This window comes from Dendrobates tinctorius, unplaced genomic scaffold, assembly GCF_039654945.1.
Source record: "Dendrobates tinctorius isolate UK_male_01 unplaced genomic scaffold, ASM3965494v1 ptg000181l, whole genome shotgun sequence".
NCBI classification, from domain to species: domain Eukaryota; kingdom Metazoa; phylum Chordata; class Amphibia; order Anura; family Dendrobatidae; genus Dendrobates; species Dendrobates tinctorius.
Window position 1 is genome coordinate 3,246,789 of NW_027361848.1, and position 20,128 is coordinate 3,266,916.

General features: G+C 45.9%; 1 protein-coding gene across 21 annotated transcripts in view; it reads right to left on the reverse strand.

The window, feature by feature from the left end:
- AFDN (afadin, adherens junction formation factor) overlaps window positions 1-20,128 on the reverse strand; it is a 647,761-nt gene that overhangs the window by 529,439 nt on the left and 98,194 nt on the right. For 13 of the 21 annotated variants that reach the window (XM_073551829.1, XM_073551831.1, XM_073551839.1 and 10 more), the window contains exons 3-5: window positions 5,739-5,851; window positions 5,461-5,624; window positions 411-571 (exon numbers count right to left, since the gene is read on the reverse strand). In XM_073551829.1, coding sequence (XP_073407930.1) covers window positions 411-571; window positions 5,461-5,624; window positions 5,739-5,851 — 438 coding nt within the window. The remainder of the gene's footprint in view (window positions 1-410; window positions 572-5,460; window positions 5,625-5,738; window positions 5,852-20,128) is intronic. The other 8 variants (XM_073551836.1, XM_073551822.1, XM_073551827.1 and 5 more) reach the window with 1 other exon arrangement.

The window sequence follows — 20,128 nt, forward strand, 5'->3', positions numbered from 1 at the left end:
TAAAGTACAACATGTCATGAAAAAAACTCTCAGAATCACTGGGATTCGATGAAGTATTCCAGAGTTATTAGAAGATAAGAATTGAAAAAAATTGGCCCGGTCAGGAAGATGAATACAGGCTGGGAGGTGAAGGGGTTAAAGGCTTGTTCACACTGTCTTTTTGCTGCAACAAAAAAACAAACAAAAAAAAACAAAAAAAAAAACAGTGTCTTAATTTGGCATGTATAACGCATACATACACTCCAGTCCCGGGTCTGAAGTCTGGAAATCCCCACAGCGTATGGTGCGTACACTGGGGGATTCATAAGTCTGCAGTCACAGAGAGAAAGTGCAGACTTATCGGTTTTGAACGGACAACCCTTTTAAAATTACACCATTGTAAAAACACAAAATAACCGTCATTTCCTTACCAGAGTCTGGTCGACCATCGGAACTTCGAAACTCTTGCATTCTCTTTTCTAGTTTCTGCTGTCTTCTCCTTTTCATCACCACTTCTGGATTGGATATGGTTCGTGTAAAGCTGGTTTCTGGCATATCTTTGTAAACTTCAGCAGCAAAGTGGGAGTTCTCACTTGAACAATGAAAAAGTTAAAGAATTTTGTATCAGCGGGCATGAACATTTTTACAAATACACTCATGGACAAGTGTGTTAGCACCCTTCAAATTTTTCCAGAAAATAAAGTATTTCTCGCAGAAAATTATTGCAATTACACATGTTTTGTTTTACATGTTTATTTCTTTTGTGTGTATTGGAAGAAAAGAATATGAAAGAAAGACAAAAATTGGACAATTTCACACAAAACCTCAAATTGGCTGAACAAAATTGTTGGCATTTTTCCAAAATTGTGAGTAAATAACTGTTTCAAGCATGTAATGCTTATTCAAACTCACTTGTGAGAAGTAACAGGTGTGGACAATATTAAAAATCACACCTGAAACCAGATTAAAAAAAAAAAAGAGAAGTTGACTGAATCCTTATATTGTGTGTCTGTGTATGCCACACTATGCATGGAGAACAGAAAGCAGATAAGAGAATGATCTGAGGACTTGAGAATCAAAATAGTTTTAAAATAGCAACAATCTCAAGGATGTTTCAAGTCTATCTCCAGAGATCTTGATGTTCCTTTATCCACGGTATGCAACATAAATCAAAAACGTCACAGTCCATGGCACTGTAGCTAATCTCCCTGTACGTGGACCACAAAGAAAAATCAATTAAAAGGTTGAAACGCTGGATTAGCCGGATGGTGAATGAACAGCCTAATCAATTTACAAAGAAACTCAAGCTGTCCTGCAGGCTCAGGGTGCATCACTGTCAGCGAGAACTACACTTCGACATTTAACAGAATGAAACACTATGGCATGAGACCAAGGAGGACCCCACTGCTGACACAGATATACAAAAGCTAGTCTGCAGTTTGCCAAAAAGTACGCAAGTAAGCCAAAATCCTTCTAGGAAAGCATCTTGTGGGCAGATGAGACCAATATAGAGATTTTTGGTAAAGCACATCATTCTACTGTTAACTGAAAACAGAATGAGGTCTACAAAGAAAAGAACACAGTACCTAAAGCCAAATATGGTGGAGTATCCAGGAGGTTTTGGGGTTGGTTTGCTGCCTTTGGCACTGGGTGCCTTGACTGTGTGCAAGGCATCATGAAATCTGAAATCATTAAAGGATTTTGGGTCTCAATATAGTGCCCACTGTCAGAACGCTTAATTTGCGTATTAGGTCATGGGTCTTTTAGCAGAACAATGACCCTAAACATACTTCAAGAAGCACCCAGAAACGGATAGAAAAGCACTGGAGGATACTGAAATGGCCATCAATGAGTCTGAATCCAAATCCCATTGAACACATGTAGGGAAATCTTAAAATTGCTGTCAAGGCACCTTCAAATATGAGAGACCTGGAGCAGTTTCCAAAAGAAGAGTGGTCAAAAATTCCAGTTGAGCGGTTTAAGAAACTTGTTGATGGCTATAGGAAGCTATTGATTGCAGTTATTTACTCCAAAAAGGCGTGCAACCAAATATTAAGTTGAGGGTGCCAACAATTTTGCATGGCCCATTGATGGGGTTCTGTGTGAAATGATGTCCAATTTTTTGTTTTGTTTTTTCGTGCTGGTCCAAAACACACAAAGGAAAAACGTGTATAATAAACATGTGTAATTGCATGCAGCCTTCATGTGCACGATGTGTGGCCCCTAAAGGAAGAGGCAAATTCTATTGCACCCTGCATTTACTAAAAATTATCAGACATGGGAAACTATTGAGTAATAACTCTGCCCGGAACAATGATGCTGCAAGTTCAGGGGCGGACATGTGCTATTAGCATCAAGTGTCAACTTTAACATACAGCTAGCACTCTTGTAAAACAGCTTGGATCAGTTTTTGGGTCTGCAAACCGCTTGCAAAACCTTTCACCCAGCAGAGGAAAACAGATCAAGTCGATAATGTTTATAGAAAGTGGAAGGAGAGGACCATGTTGCTACCTTACAGATCCGGTCGATAGACATTTCCACCTTCTTTGCCCAGGAGGTTGATCCTGCATGAGTAGATTGAGCCTTCAAGCTCTCTGGAACTGATATTAATATTTATAGAGGGAGTAGGCTAACCTAATGGCTTTCTTTAATGTGCTGTCCACTACTAGGACAGCCTCTTCTTAAAATAAATGTTCGGCCCCAATAAAATAATAAAGCCTACACTCACCTCACGTGCAGGCGCCATTCCCGCGGTGTCGGCACTCGTTCTCCCTGGGGCTGTGATGCGCTGTTCTGACAAGGGACGCCGGCACCCAATCAGCGCTGGCGTCACTGTCACCACCTTTAGACAAATTGAGTATGAAGAGGAAGTCAGGGATTAGCTGTAGCCCGGACTCTTGATGTTCAGTGTGTCCAAAGGCGGAAACCATCAGCACTGGTGTCACGTTTCAACACCGCATCACAGCACCCGGGAGAGCGAGTGCCAACACCGCGGGAACGACGCCGGTACGAGAGGGAAATAAAAGTTATATTATTTTATCGGGCAGAACATTTAGTTTAAGAAGGGGTTGTCCTAGTAGTGGACAACCTCTCTAATCCATCTAGTTGGGGTACCACTTGTCACCTTTCCTAACCCTGTGGAAAGAAAAACCAGGCCTCACGCTTTCAGCATGGATTTTTCACAGTCAAGTTGTCTACCATGGCTCGTCTAACATCTATTGTGTGAAGTCTGCATTTTTTAGGACCATAAAAAGGGGGGGGGGGGACAGTCTCCTGTCTTGTGTGGAATTTTGTAGTCACTTTCGGAAGATAGGCTGGGTCTGGTCTTAAGACGATCCTATCCTTAAAAATCGTACTGAAGTTAGGCTAGGTTCAGATTTGCAGATATCAGAGCTGCGGAGGGCTGCGTAGTTCCTCTGTGTAGCTCCACCCTCTGCCACATCTCCTCCGTTCAGCTCCGCCTAAGTCTGCATGCGGCCTATCTTTAACATTGGGTTCGAAGGCAATGCGGATGTATGCGTATGCGCCCTCATGCGTTGCTTTGATGCTGCGACAACTGCAAAATGCAACATCTTGCGTCAGAAGCAGGTCGCCGCAGTGTCAAAACGACGCATGTGGACTGATCCACATACCTCCGCATGGGCTACGTACTCCGTGTTAAAGATAGGTACGCAGGCCGCAAGCAGACGTAGGCAGAGCTGAACGGAGGAGGTGCGGCAGTGGGCGGAGCTTCACGGAGGAACTACACAGCACTCCGTAGCTCTGACATCCGCAAATCTGAAACTAGCCTCAATGCCAGCAAAATTATTTTTTAAGGTGAAAATCTTGACTAGCAACCGAAATCCCAAGGAGGTATCCTTGGGCTAGGCATCGGCCTGAATCCTTAACATGCTTTGATAAATCCAACAATTCATCTACCGGATATCAGGTTATAGTTATACAAGGCCCAATAAGACCGATAACTGCACCTTGAGAGTACTATTAGATCTGTGCAGTTGTTCCATACCCTACTGGAGGAATTCTAATATGGCATTAATTGGTATCTCACCACCCAAACTTTCCTATGAACTAGATAAGAACCTTGCCCAGGTTCTACCATATATTTTAGTTGTTACTGGTTTTCTGCGTTAAAGCTGAGTAAATATCAAACTTGTGATAAAAGCCCCATTGAAATAAGAATGCCCTCACAAATTCCAGACCGTCAAACGAAGTCAGCCTTCTACTGATGGAAAACTGGACACTCACTTTTCTAGACACTGAGTACCATCCACAGATTTTCTGCTAACTTTGCGCATGGTGGGCATAGCCACATGCGGAAAGTAAGCAGAACAATGCATTCTTATGTGTGCGGAATTCCCGCGATTCCGCAAAAACAATGAGCATGCTGCGTATTTTTCCACGATGCGATTCCGCCGCGGAAAAATAGGCAGCCATAAGCACAGCATTGCGGTATGCCATTGAATACAGTGGGTTGCTTATTTTATGTGTTTTCGCCATGAAAAAACACGGCAAAAACCGCATAAAATCCGCGTTAATTCCGCACGAGTGCACTTAGCCTGAAGGGAGGAAAGGAACTTCGCCATCACATATTTTACCGCCAGCAGCCCTTTCATGTTCGATGAATATCTCCTTTCGTTTTAACCAGATTCCCTGGAACACAGTCAGATGCGCTCCCCATCCATCCAAGCTTGAGTCCGTCTTCATTATATTCTTCAATTTGATATAACCAATGGACCCACACTGTCAGATTCTCCACTTTCTGCCACCATGCCAGGGAATTTATAGTCACCGCAGAAAGTTATATTTCCCGCTAAACAGTCTCAGAGTCTCTTTTCGCTTCTCAGAATGTCCTCCTGCAATTGCCTGGAGTGTATCTCAGTACAGACTTCCTTCCACTTAGCATGCGAGTTAGTGTGACCGTAGCCCATCAGCATTTTAGTATTTGTAAGCCCAAACCAGGAATGGGTCAAAAATGCAGAATTGGTGCAATTGTTCCTGACCTGGTTTTGATTTACAAAGACTGAAGTAAAATACTGACCAAATATGAATCATGTGAATGTAAGGTAAATGCTTGCAACAGAAATATTTAAAAGCTTAATTGCAAAAAAAAAAAAGGTGAATACATATGCTCATGCTAATTTTTAGTTATTGGATCCCTTAAACTCAATTTATGACTATTTTTCTCACTTCAATTCACCAGATTATTTAGTGCTGATGAATCACACACAAATCAGATTCCAAAAAAACGTATACAGGTTGTGATTTAACAAAAATAGGTAAAAAGCCAAGGGGCTGAATACTTTAACAAGCCACTTTACATGCACATACACAAAAAAATAATTTTCTTCTTTTGGAAAACTCATTAAAAAGGGGTATAGGTGATCACTTATTAACTGTGGCTTTCCGACTGATGAGATCTGAACTGATCCCAAAAAAGTAGCCTATTCGCTTTGAAGTACCCTGTTCAAAATATATACTCACAAGTCATCCTTCGATAGCTGACCATCCTGGCTTTCTGTGACTAACTTTATGGCTTCTTTTTCACGTCTCTTTTTTTCTCTCTTTTCTTTTTTAGAAAGAGTCCTCTTGAAATTCTGTATTACACCTTCTTTTTCCAGCTTTTCAGGCCCATTGCTTTGAGCCTTCTAAAATTAAAAGACAGAAATATAACTGTTGTCATCCAAATGGTCAGTGCGTTCAAAAAAGAAAGAAAGAAAAAAAATAAAGGATGGAACACAAAAAAAAAAAAAAAAAAGTACCTTCGGAGGTATAATATTTTCATTCTTGAGCACAAATCTTCCTTCCCGGTCATCCTTATTCCAATTAAGCTGAACCACCAAAGGCTTCTCATCAATGTCAAGTCTTCTTTCTTCTTCAAAACATTAAACAGCGAATTACAATATTTACTGTATAAAATAGAACAAGAGCCTCCCAGACATTTCATTCAATAATATAAGAACATTCATCCCACCCCACCAAAGGAAAAAAAAATGCCGATGGGTTTAAGGCTTCATTAATTAAAGGGGTATTCTCAAGTTATTCCATTGCGGTAATCAATTACATAGCATGAAAATATACAAGTTTACAAATGACTTGCTTTTTCTACTGGATGTCATTCTGCTGCAAATAAAGATCTTTTATCTTTCTTAGTGTACAGATGGTTTACCTAGGGTCTGAGCAGGCACTAATGGCTAAGCTCCATGGAAGGGTGTGCAGTGATTATATTAGGAGTTAACGCCTCTCCGGAAATATACCAGTCAGATCTCTCAAGCCCATTAATTTCTATATAACAGTTAGCTGCTCACAATCCTCTCTCCTCTCCCCCTCTGCTCCTGACCAGCTGTTGTTATCAACCATGTAAAACCACCAGCCCACAGCATTGGCTTCTCCCAGAGCAGGCCTCATAATCACTGCTGACTTTCCAGAGCCATGTTTGTCCAAATGCATTGTTCTCTCCAAATGTATATATTGTAATAGCAGTGTACCCTCCAGAACAAACCAATTATAGCTGAATGTGTTCCAGCAGAACTTGTTCTTGTATTATATAGTATATTGTATTGTTTAGTTTTACTACTCACCAGAATACTCACAATGGAGTATATGTCCACCTCATCGCCCCAGAAACATGGATTTTTGTGAGTACTCACCGTAAAATCCTTTTCTCCGAGACGCTCATTGGGGGACACAGATACTGTGGGTGTATGCTTCTGCCGCTAGGAGGCTGACACTAAGTGAAAAAAAGAGGTTAGCTCCCCCTCCGCAGAATACACCCTCGCCCCTATTGCGGGCAGAAATCAGTTTGGTGCCAAAGCAGTAGGAGGACAACAAATCAGCCTTAATACAGGTACAACATGTCTTAAGGAAAACACCGCCCTTATATCAAATAAGTAAACACATTCATTTAAACTAGAGCCAACTGGCTAATAGGGTGGGTGCTGTGTCCCCCATTAAGCGTCTCGGAGAAAAGGATTTTACGGTGAGTACTCACAAAAATCCATGTTTCTCCATCTCATTGGGGGACACAGATACTGTGGGACGTCCTAAAGCAGTCCCTGGGTGGGAGATTGACTCACAGATCCAAGCTACATTCACCTCCTGTTTAAAGGTGCGCCACCGTTGCTTGGAGAATCCTTCTACCCAGGCTTGCATCCACCGAGGCCTGAGCATGGATATTATGTTTGGCAAATGTGTGCAGGCTGGACCAGGTTGCTGCCTTGCAAACCTGTTCCGTCGAAGCCTGATGCCGAAGCGCCCAAGAGGCGCCCACTGCCCAAGTAGGTGCGCTCTGATCCCTGCTGGAATCGGCGTGCCTCTAATGCAGTAGGACTCCTGAATAGTCAAACGAATCCATCTGGCTATGATCAACTTTGAGGCAGCAAGTCCCTTCCTGCGTTCTTCAGGGAGCACGAACAGCGTGTCCGTCTGAGGAAAGGGTGCCGTCCGTGACACGTACCTCCGGAGGGCTCTTACCAGGTCTAATGTGTGAAGAGCCTTCTTCCACACGGTGCACCGGAGCTGGACAAAATGAAGGCAAAACAACATCTTCATTGATGTGAAAAAGAGGACCTTCAGCAGAAAAAGAGGGGCTGGTCTGAGGACCACCTTATACCTATGGAAAGTGAGGAACGGAGCTCAGCAGGATAGAGCCGCCAGCTCTGAAACCCGCCTGATGGAAGTGATGGCCACTAGGGGAACAACGTTCCAGGAAAGGTATCCTGAAGCGGTTCCAATGGAGCTTCCTGCAGAACGCTTAAAACCATGTTAAGAACCCAGGCGTCCGTCGGCGCCGTATAGGAAGGTATCAAGTGGGACACTCCCCGGATGAAAAGTTTTCACCTGCAAATTGGTAGCAACCCTGCACTGGAACAGGACGGATAAAGCCGACATTTGTCTCCTGCGGAAACCTGGGGCAAAGCCCGAGTCTAATGCTCTAACAACTGAGCTATCCGGGCTCTCTGAGCCCGACTGGAGAAAAAACAAGAAGTTGGAGATCGAGAATCTTAGTGGAGAAACACCGCGCCTCGACATCAAGCAAAGAACACCTTCCAAGTGTGGTGATAAATTCATGCTGAAGCAGGCATCCGGGCGCTAATCGTTGTAGCGACCACCTTGCTCCCGAACCCTGCCTGGGTTAGAATCTAAGATTCAACGGCCCTGCCGTCAACCACAGGGTCCCTGAGTTCGGGTGGCAAATTGGCCCTTGAGACGGTAGATCTGGACGCTCTAGCAGGCGCCCAGGAACGTCGGTGAGGAGCTGCCTTAGATCTGCGTACCATGCTCGACTGGGCCAGTCTGGGGCCAGCAGAATCACCTGCCCCCCTTCAGTCTTGATCCCTTTGCTGACTCTCGGGAGTAGTGGCAGTGGGGGAAATAGATATGGGAGGCGAAACTGGTTCCATGGCAGAACCAACGCGTCCACCGCAAATGCCTGCGGATCCCTGGCCCAAGCGACATATGTGGGCACCTTGGCATTCACTCTGGAAACAGTCAGGTCCACATCCGGAGCTCCCCACAGTTGACAAATCTGTTGAAGAACTTCGGGATGTAGAGACCACTCTCCGGATGCAAGACCCTGCCGGCTGAGGAAGTATGTAAACCACCGCCGTGGCGATGTCCGATGGAATCCGGACGGGGCGGCCTGCTAGAAAGTGATGAAACCTCTGCAGAGCCAGCCGAATTGCTCGTATCCCACAATAAGTTGATCGGGAGGCGTGCCTCCTGTGGCGACCACCGTTTCTGGGTTGTGTGGTGGCGAAACACCGCTCCCCAACCGAGGAGACTGACGTCAATTGTCATTATCAGCCCATGACATAGGGGGAAAGGTTTCCCCTAGACCAGAGAGGAACTGGTTATCCACCATCCGAGCGACTGCCTGACTTGAGAGGACAGTTTGCACCGTCGATCGAGCGTGAAAGGATTCTTGTCCCAGGCTGACACGAGGCGTGCTGCAGGGGGTGAAGGATTGAACTGGACGAAAGGTATCGCTTCGATTGCTGCCACTATTTTCCCTAGGATCCTTATCGCGGATCGGATGGTATGAGGGACTGGTTGGCGTAGTGTCCGGACTCCCTGCCGGAGACTAGCGCCCTTTCCTGAGGGAGAATTATCAACCCTCAGCAAGTGTCGAAGATCATTCCTAGGAAGGAGATCCTCTGAGCTGGCACAAGGGATGATTTCTTTGCATTGACCAACCATCTAAGCAGCAAGAGTATCTAGTGTGATGTTGACAACTTCCTCACATGCCCGTATTGACGGGCCCTTGACTAAGAGGTCGTCCAGATAAGGCAAGACGACTATGCCTCGAGAATGCATTGTGGCCCTGACAATTGCCAAAACCTTTGTGAACACTCTGGGAGCCGTGGCTAGCCCGAAGGGTAGCGCTACGAACTTAAAATGCTGAACGCTGATGGCGAAGCGTAGCCGCCTCTGATGAGGAGAAAAAATGGGAATATACAGAAAAGCGGCATGGCTGTCAACTGAGGCCAAGTATTCCCACTGCTCCATGACCGCTATGACTGAACAGAGAGACTCCTTCCGGAAATGTCTGATCCTGATGAATTTGTTCAGAAGCTTTAGGTCCAAAACAGGCCTGACAGACCCGTCCTTTTTGGGGACCGCAAAAAGGTTTGAATAGAACCCCTGAGCTCTTCCATGTTCCGGAACTGGAACAATGACTCCGTTGTGCAGGAGCGACTTGATGGCTCCCAATGGAGCCCTTACCTGGGTATCCACCCTGGGAAGCCGGGAAAAAAAAAACCTTCTTGGAGGGTATCTGACAAATTCTATTTTGTAACCTGAGGGCACCAACTCTTTTACCCATGCGTCGTGAGCGATGTTGGCCCAGACATGGTGAAAACAGAGTAGGCAGCCGCCCACTTTGCTGGTGTCGTCTGTAAAGACCTCGAGTCATTTGGCCGATGATCCTTAGGATCTGGGTCCCCTTGATCTGGCCTGATGAGCACGCATTCTCCCCAATGGGTTGGCTCTATATGACCTGACGCTCCCTATCCTGGTTGGGGCGGCCTGAGGTGGCGGAATTGGGCCCCGTAGTCCACCCGGAGTCTTTTAACGCATGACCCCAGACCGTCTCCTATTCGGGTCCCGGACCAGGCTCAGGCTGCTTAGCGGCCACCAGCTGTCCAATGCCGTCACGCCCGGCCTAGAATGGCCGGTGGCACTGCGAAAGGCCCGAAAACGTGCCTGAACCGGGTGACGAAAAAACGATCTAACCTTCTGTTGGGGGAGAAACCCGCTCTTCCCTCTTGTGGAGTCGGAGATAAGTTGATCCAAAAATAGGCGGCCGCACTGATCAGGCAGGGAAGTCAAGGACTTCTTGGAAGTAGAATCGGCCTGCCATGTCCTCAACCATAGGGCTCTTCAGATAGAGATTGCATTAGCGGCAGCAAGTGCTGAACAATTGGCCGCATCCAAAAACGCATTCATTACATAATCTCCGGCTATCGTAATCTGACCTGTGACCTCCGAGATCTCTGCAGGTAGATCCTGCTCCTGCACGACCTTGTTTAATGTTTCTGACTATGATATCATAGCCTTGGCTACCCAAGTTGCTGCGAACGAGGGAGCGAGTGCAGACTCTGATGCCTCATATACTGAATGAGCTAGGCTCTCAATAAGGCAGTCCGTGGGATCTTTAATCGAGGAAACCCTAGGGACAGACAACAGGGTCTTAGTGGCCAGGCGTGAAACCGGAGGATCCACTATCGGGGATTCCATCCATTGTTTACGGAGGTCCGGAGCAAATGCGTTTCGAGTGCCCTTTAACCCGAGAAAAACGCAGTTTTGGACGTTCTCTGTGCCGCTGCACTATGTCCTCAAACTCAGGGTGAGAGGAAAAAATTCTGTGCGGCCGCTTCACTCGTTTACATGCCACTTTATGCCCCGTAGCCGCTGCTGTATCATCCTCAATCCCCAGGGTCTGATTGATGGCTTCTATGAGGCTGTCCACTGTTTCACGTGACTCTGGAGTGTCCAGGTCAATGGGCTCGTCTGAGTCGCAATCTGAGGTCTGCTCGCTATCAACTACTGGTGACGGGGAGCGAGAAGCAGATCTTACGGATGCCGAAGGCACCGGATGGACTGGGCGACACCGTGTGGATTTGTTTCCTATGGGTCTGCCTGGAGTGAGGGCGGCCCCTGCAGGCCAGAGGCTCCTGTGAGGTGGAGGTTCCCTCTAAAGGCGGCGACACTGTCCCTGCCCCTATCTGGGGCTTGAAGGGATTATATTGCTCTTGTAAGCGACACCATGTTCTGTGACAGTGATCGGGCCCACTCCGGGGGATTTGACACATTGGTCGCAGGGGAGGGCTCCTGGTCGCGTTTGTATTCGCAGGCTTCGCATAAACGCTTGCTCTGCACCCGCGGAAACGCAATCCGACAAGAGATGCATGCCGCGTAAAAGAACGTGTGCGTCTTTGCTTTTTTCGGACATGCTGTATCTGTCCGCTGCTGGGGATATGGGGAAGAGGTAGCCCCTCGTTTTTCCCTAGCGTGGCCTCTCGGGCAGCACTTACCCCAGTCCTGCGCGCCCCCGACCTGGATGCTTCCATTAAATCGTGCGCCGAAGCCGGGGCCTCGATTTTTACCGCCGCCGAGTGCGGGGCTGGCTGCCCGGAAGTGACATGCGGCCCCGAGGGCGGAACTTCTGGCCGCGGCCTAGCTCCGGCCGAAGCCGCGGCCTCAATTTTTCCCCTACCCGACCGGGGTGGGGGTCGCGGTACCAAAAAATGGCGCTACTGACCGGCGCAGCATTCCTGTCCTGACGAATCCAGTCCTTCTCTTGCATGGCTAGTGGACGCCGCCTGCTGCGGCTGTGGGCTCCAGCCCAAAATCTTCGCAGGAGCCCTCCCCGACCCTCTCCTCACCGATGATCCTCTTTAGCCTGAGCGCAGGTATGTGAGGGGGTCTTTGATAAAAAAAAATAGGACAGTGCAGGCACCCTAGCTCCATCTAACCCCTTCAGGGGGTGAGGAGAGGGACCGTCCGCCACCTTGCAGCACCGCTGTATAGCGTTGGTGGAGCAGTGGGGGCCGCAAAGACTAGTCTTGTGCCTCTGTGCAAGCCCATGGTTTCAATAACTAGGGGTGGACAGGGCAAAGTCTGGCATAATGTCCCACGTCGCGGGAAAGGATACGTGGAGGGATACTCGCACGTGCTCGCCCGTTGATGGTTTGGGGAAATCGGATCCTTTCAATAGGATGCGTTGCCCCTGTCTCATCTTCATAAAATAACAAACAAAAATAGAAGTCTGGGGAAAAGTCCCAGATATGTCCCTCGGTGCGGGAAAGTATACGCGGAGACGATACTCAACGCGTGCTCGCCCGTTGATGGTTTGGGGAGATCGGACCCTTTCAATAGGATCCGTCGCCCCTGTCTCATCTTCATAGTAAACTAGAAAAAAATAGTCTGGAGAGATCCAGACTGTGTGTGCCTCCATAGGACACTAAGCAAAAAACTGATTTCTGCCCGCAATAGGGGCGAGGGTGTATACTGCGGAGGAGGAGCTAACCTCTTTTTTTCACTTAGTATCAGCCTCCTAGCGGCAGAAGCATACACCCACAGTATCTGTGTCCCCCAATGAGACGAAGGAGAAAGTAAGCTGCTCAAGAGACAACCCTGATAACACCACTTTAAAAAAAAAAGGAACCGGTCAATAACTTTTACCCCACCCCAAACCTGTAGTTCTTCAAAAGATGGGCCATTTTAATCCCTTTATGACCCCGAAGCACTGTTCCACCAGCAAGAAATCCCATTTTGAAACTGTATCTGGAAATACACTGGGGGGTAAAGATGCACTTCTAACATCTCAGGCTGTACTTGCCATCTAGTAGCGGCCCTGTTTTGGCTGACTGACCGGTCGTTTACTTTGGTACATGACTATGGACCTGTGAATCAGCCACGGCAGGGTGCTACTGAGACACTGAGGCTGAGACACTAGAAATGCATTGTCACACTCCATGCACTTACAGACACCTCTTAAAAACTTGATGTTTTCTCACAGCTAGCCCAGCACTTCGGGATCATAAAATGGACACACTGGCTTATCTCTAAAAGGACTAAACAGTTAGGCTGTGTTCACACTTAGCGGTTTTTTTAAAAGCGCAATTTTGCTGTGAAAACGCAAAAAAAAAGCATCCCAAGCAATCCTATGGCATTCCGCACATGATGTGCTAATGCTTCGAATTTTTCCGCGGCGGAATTGCATCGTGGAAAAATACGCAGCATGCTCATTCTTTGTGTGGAATCGGGGGGAAAATCCGCACACATAGGAATGCATTGTTCTGCTTACTTTCCGCATGTGGCTGTGCCCACCATGTGAAAAGTAAGGAGAACATTTGCGGATGGTGCCCATGGTCTGGAGGAGAGGAGATTCTCCTCCAGGCTCTCGGTACCATACCCCTTTTAAAAATAGAATTAAAATTAAAAAAAAATAGTCTCACCTTCCGATGTCCCTCGCAGCATCACCAGGCCTCAGCGATGCTCCCGGCAACTCCCGTTCCCAGTGATACATTGCGACAATGACCTTTGATGACGTCGCGGTCTCACGACACCGTAGCGGTCTCGTGACACCGTAGCGGTCGATGTCAAAGGTCATTGTCGCAATGCATCACTGGGAACGGGACCTGCAGGGAGCATCATGATGATCGGTCGGATCAAAACTAAAACTGAAACCACACAGTGAGGAAAAAAAAAAGGTTACTAGTAGAGTTGAGCGACTTTGGTCGGATCGGGTTTCGTGAAACCCGAATGAAACAAAATAAGTTTCAGATGAAACTCGTCCGACTAGAGCAAAACAAAGTCGGAGTTTCGTCCGAAACCCGACCCCAATGCAAGTCAATGGGAAATAAAAGTCGGACGAAACTCCGACTTTTTTTTTCTCTAGTCGGACGAGTTTCATCTGAAACTTATTTTGTTTCATTCAGGTTTCACGAAACCCGATCCGACCAAAGTCGCTCAACTCTACTAGTAACCTTTTTTTTTTCCTCACTGTGTGGTTTCAGTTTTAGTTTTGTCCCCGGTGGCCGTTAGAGTCATTGCACTTGATGTTTTCTTTGCTTTGCCTTTTGCCCCCGGTGGTCACTGGGGTTATAGCAGTTTTTGGCCCCTGATCATTTGACCATTCCCTTTTCCTATATAGGATCACATGGTCTATGAGCAGGCGTTGGTGATAGCATCTTTTTAGGATTCCAACCACGGTGAAGGGAGCAGCTGGCTGAGGTTTGAAGCCACTGCAGAAACCTGGTGAAGTTAGCAGCTGGCTTGAAGGTTGGAGTCACTGCTGAAACTGGTGTTGAACTCTGGCTGCCCGATGTCTGCAGCTGAGTGAGATGGTGAAGGTGGCAGCTGGCTCTGAGGTGTCGAGCCACCGCGAAAAGTTAATCCGGTGATGCACTCTGCTGTCTGGTGCTGCAGCAGAGCAAGATAAGTCTTTTTGGTGTTTCCCCTGTTTGTATTTTTCCCTGGTGTGTATTAGTACAGCGGTGGGGCCAGTGCCTGCACCACCCAGCTCCCTAGCAAGGGATAGGTGTAGGGTGTGCTAGGGTGACAGGTATCCTGATCGGCGCCCGGTGCGGAACTGGCCTAGGGATCGTTAGGAGTGGAGGGACACTGACTCAGGGGAGTGCAGGAGGTCTCCACATCCCCGTTCCCTATCACAGGGCCCACCGTTGTAATTGTTGCCCCTTTCCCCATGTCTTGCTGTTTCAGTTACTGGCCTGTGGGTCGTGTCACACAGGACAGTTACACGTGCCTTGTCGTTGTTTCAGTTACCGACCTGCGGGTCGTGTCACACAAGACGGGTCCACGTGACACCTGAACTGTCGAGGCCATGGCAGGAAGGATACTTCGATGCGTTCTGACTGCATTAAATTATGACCATATTTGTAGCATAGTGGAAAAGGAATAAGTATTAACTTGGACCATGCAAGGGCAGCCATACAACCTGGAGGTGGAAGGGGGGGCCTTGCAGGCAGGCTGGGTGGCGTCACCACCTGGAGAACTTGGCAAGTGTCAGGGTTCACTCACCATCGAGGACACACTCACGCTGGTCCCCACCGGGCTTTAAACTATGAAATACTCAGCTCTCCTGATCCTCCGCAGCTCCAATCTCTTCCGTGTCTTCTGCCTGACAGCTCAGGGCAGAGGGCATGAGGACGTCACTACAACGCGCCCTCTGTCCTGAGTACTGCAAAAAGACATAAGCAGCTGAGGAGACCGGACTTACAGAGGAAGAGTTAAGTTTTTTTTTTGTTATTTTTAATGTAAAGAGCATGCTGTATGTAGCAATATACGGGGCCCATTCTATATGAAGCATTATATGGAGCCCATTCTGCATAGAGTATATGAGGCTCTGGGGCCCATTATACTATATGGGCCATTATATGGGGCCCATTATACTGTATGGAGCACTATAGGGGCTTATTACACTGTATGGAGGACCATGTGGTGCACATAATACTGTATGGAGGACTATAGATGTTTGACAGTGGGGATGGGGTGTTAATGGTGATGAGCTGTGTTGTCCTTACGCCAAACGTATCATTTGGCATTGTTGCCAAAAAATTCGATTTTGGTTTCATCTGACCAGAGCACCTTCTTCCACATGTTTGATGTGTCTCCCAGGTGGCTTGTTGCAAACTTTAAATGATACTTTTTGTGGATATCTTTGAGAAATGGCTTTCTTCTTCCCATTCTTCCATAAAGACCAGATTTGTGCAGTGTACGACTGATTGTTGTCCTATGGACAGACTGTCCCACCTCATCTGTAGATCTCTGCAGTTCATCCAGAGTGATCATGGGCCTCTTGGCTGCATCTCTGATCAGTCTTCTCCTTGTTTGAGATGAAAGTTTAGATGGATGGCTGGGTCTTGGTAGATTTGCAGTGGTATGATACGCCTTCCATTTCAATATGATCACTTGCACAGCGCTCCTTGTGATGTTTAGAGTTTTAGAAATCATTTTGTATCCAAATCCGGCTTTAAACTTCTCCACAATACCACGGACCTGCCTGTTGTGTTCCTTGGTCTTCATGTTGCTCTCTGTGTTTCAAACAGAACCCTGAGACTATCACAGAGCAGGTGCATTTATACAGAGACTTGATTACACACAGGTGGATTATATTTATCATCAGTAGTCATTTAGGACAACATTGGATCATTCAGAGATCCACAATGAACTTCTGTAGTGAGTTTGCTGCAATGAAAGTAAAAGGGGCCGAATAATATTGCACGCCCCACTTTTCGTTTTTTGACTTTCCACAAAAATTTAAAATAACCAATAAATTTCGTTCAACTTCAAAATTGTGTTCCACTTGAACAAAAAACCCCAAAATTTACATTTGGTATCTTTATGTTTGAAGCATATGTGGCAAAGGGTTGAAAAGTTCCAGGGGGCCGAATACTTTCACAAGGCACTGTAACCCCAAGTGTAATAACCTGTCTTGGTATTGCAGACCCCCCAGTTCCCTAATAACCTTGGTTGCTCTTCTCTGCACTCGCTCCAGTTCAGCTATGTCTTTCTTATACACCGGAGACAAGAACTGTACACAGTGTTCCAAGTGTGGGCGCACTAGTGACTTGTATAGAGGTAAAATTATGTTCTCCTCATGAGCATCTATGCCTTTTTTATTGCATCCCATTATTTTATTTGCCTTTGCAGCAGCTGTCTGACACTGGCCACTAAATGTGAGTTTGTCGTTCACCCATACACCCAGGTCTTTTTCAGTGACAGTTTTGTCCAGTGTTTTACAATTATGCACAATTATACATCTTACTTGTTCTACCCAAGTGCATGACCTTACATTTATCCCCATTAAAGCTCATTTGCCATTTATCAGCCCAAACTTCTAGTTTACATAAATCCTCTTGTAATATAAAATTGTCCTCCTCTGTATTGTTTACCCTGCAGAGTTTAGTATGATCTGCAAATATTGAAATTCTACTCTATGGCTAGTTTCACACTAGCGTTACCGGGCGCAGCGCACGGCCGCCGCTAAGCTCCGCTCCTGGCCGCGCCGCCTCCGGTCAGTTCCTCCTCTGATCGCATGACGCTGCATGTGATCAGCGTACCCTATATTTGGCGTTGGGTACGCTGGTCGTGCGCTGGTAAGATTTTGCCGGCCCTTGCGCTCTTTTGGCGCTGCGCCGAGCGCACAAAAACGCACTGTGGAGGAGCTGTCAGGAGGGGGTGCAGCCGGGGGTGGAGTTTAGCGGCGACCGTGCGCTGCGCCCGGTAACGCTAGTGTGAAACTAGCCTATGCTCCCTACAAGGTCATTAATAAATGTATTAAAAAGAAGCAGGCCCAATACTGACCCCTGTGGTACCCCACTGCTAACCGTGACCCAGTCCGAGTGTGCTCCAGTAATAACCACCCTTTGTTTCCTATCCCTGAGCCAGCTCTTAACCCACTTACACATATTTTCCCCTATCCCCATTGTTCTCATTTTATTTATCAACCTTTTGTGTGGCACTCTATCAAAAGCTTTGGAAAAATCCATATACACCACGCCCACTGCATTTCCTTGGTCCAGTCCGGAACTTACCTCTTCATAAAAGCTTATCAGATTAGTCTGACAGGAACGGTCCCTTGTAAACCCATGTTGAAGTTGGGTCATGAGGTTGTTCTTCTCCAGATACTCCAGTATAGTATCTCTTAGAAAACCCTCCAGGATTTTACCCACAATAGAGGTTAAGCTCACTGGCCTTTAATTTCCAAGTTCAGTTTTTGTCCCCTTTTTGAATATTGGCACCACCTTTGCTATACACCAGTCCTGTGGTACAGACCCTGTTATTATGGAGTCTTTAAAAGATTAAAAATAATGGTCTATGACTGTACTTAATTCCTGCAGTACTTGGGGGTGTATCCCATCCGGGCCCGGGGATTTGTCAATTTTAGTAATTTATAAACGCCGCCATACTTCCTGCTGGGTTAAGCAGGTGACATTTAATGGAGAATTTTTTTTATCACTGATCAAGTTTTCCGTCATGGGATTTTCTTGTGTAAATACTGTTGAAAAAAGTCATTTAGCATATTGGCTTTTTCCTCATCCTCATCTACCATTTCACCCAGACTATTTTTAAGGGGGTCAACACTATAATTTTTTTAGTTTCTTACTATTTATGTAGTTAAAGAATATTTTGGGATTATTTTTACTTTCTCTGGCAATGAGCCTCTCTGTCTCAATCTTTGCTGTCTTGATTTGCTTTTTACAGAATTTATTTAATCTTCTGTATTTAATGCCTCATCACTACCTACTTGCTTTAATTCTCTAAATGCTTTCTTTTTGCCACTTATTGCTCCCCTTACAGCTCTATTTAGCCATAGTGGTTTCCTCCTATTTCTAGCATGTTTATTCCCATACGGTATATATTGTGCACAGGTCCTACTCAGGATGCTAATAAACATCTCCATTTTCTTTGTCTCAGAATATATCGTCCCAGTTAATTGTACCAAGATCATCTCTCATCCGTTGGAAATTTGCCTTCCTGAAGTTTAGTGTCCTTGTAACCCCTCTACTACACATCTTATTAAAGGATACATGAAAGCTTATTATTTTGTGATCACTATTACCCAAGTGACCCTCAACCCTTATATTCGATATGCGGTCTGGCCTGTAGGTTAATATTAGGTCTAGCAGTGCCCCCCCCTCTTATTGGGTCTTGAACCAGTTGTGAAAGGTAGCTGTCTCTCATAGTTGTCAAAAACCTATTACCTTTGCTGGAACTGCAGCTTTCGGTTCCCCAATGTATTTCAGGGTAGTTGAAGTCCCCCATAATAATGACTTCTTCTAGAGTTGCAGCTTCATCTATTTGCTTTACAAGGATATTCTCAGTTGCTTCCATTATTTTTTGGAGACTTATAACAAACCCCCATCAGTAATTTATTATTTTTCCCCCCTCCCCTTTATCTCCACCCACAGGGACTCTACATTTTCATTAGATTCACATATATTATGACGGCGGTGTAGTGATACAGTGCGGGAGGATACCTGAGGATGGGTGCATAGAACAGCATGGCACCCCCACGCTATGTGATCTAAATTCCCTTTCAGAGATTGGACACTGACATTAAACCTGCAACTGTTAAGACACAGATGATGGTTGAAACACAGCCATCATCTGCTGGCAAAGGGTTAAACAAGCTTAAAAATTATTTAATTTGCTAGTTTGGCAGGCAATTGGAAACTTGTTTACACTGACCAATTATAGTGAACAAACAAGAAATGCACCCAATAGTTTTACTTGTTCCCCTGATATGCTATGTGTCAGCTGCTGTGAAAGGCAGCAGTTAAGCCTCCCTTTGCATTATTTACCACCTCTGTGTTATCTGCTCTACAGACTGCTCTGCGCAGGAGAGTGGTTTGTATTTATATAGCGCCACCATATAGCGCTTTGTAGACATTATCCAGATTAGGATCACAATCTATATTCCCTATCAGTATATCTTTGGAGTGTGGGAGGAAATTCGCGCAAACATGGGGAGAATTTACAGGGCTAACCTGCGGCGTCAGGCTGCAGGGCTAACCAACACTGTGGCGTCAATAAGTGAAACCTCCAATTCAGACCTTAAGTTTCCCTGACTCCCGCACTCCATAGCAATGCCTCACTACTGAGTATGTACGTAAGGTGGAGCTTAGATTCATGTCAGCTAATAGCAAAGATCCTTAGATCATGAACAGAACAGACATTTATAGGACATTTTATAACTTTCCCAAATCCTTATGAAAACCATTTACAGCACACCCTGCATTGTACTACTGTATCCAATTTATTATATATTTTAAGAGTCCGTTGATTTTATACTGACGCCACCAAAATGGACACAGTCTCCAATTCCACAGCCCTGGTGTTAACCACTTGTGTTGAGTCATTTCTGTAGTCAGTGTCTGCTACCAGTCTTATAAAAAAAAAAATAAAAAAGAGGTAGGAATAACTCTTTAGGTTAAAAAATAAGTGAAGAAAAAAAAAACACAGATAGCAGTTTTTGAAATACTAGCTCCTAAATAAGTGAAGAAAAAAAAGAAACACAGAGATAGAAGTTTTTGAAATACTAGCTCCAGTATCTATGTACATGATTTTTTTTTAAAAGTTGTTCGATTTTTCCATCCACAAACTGAACCAGAGAACTTGCACA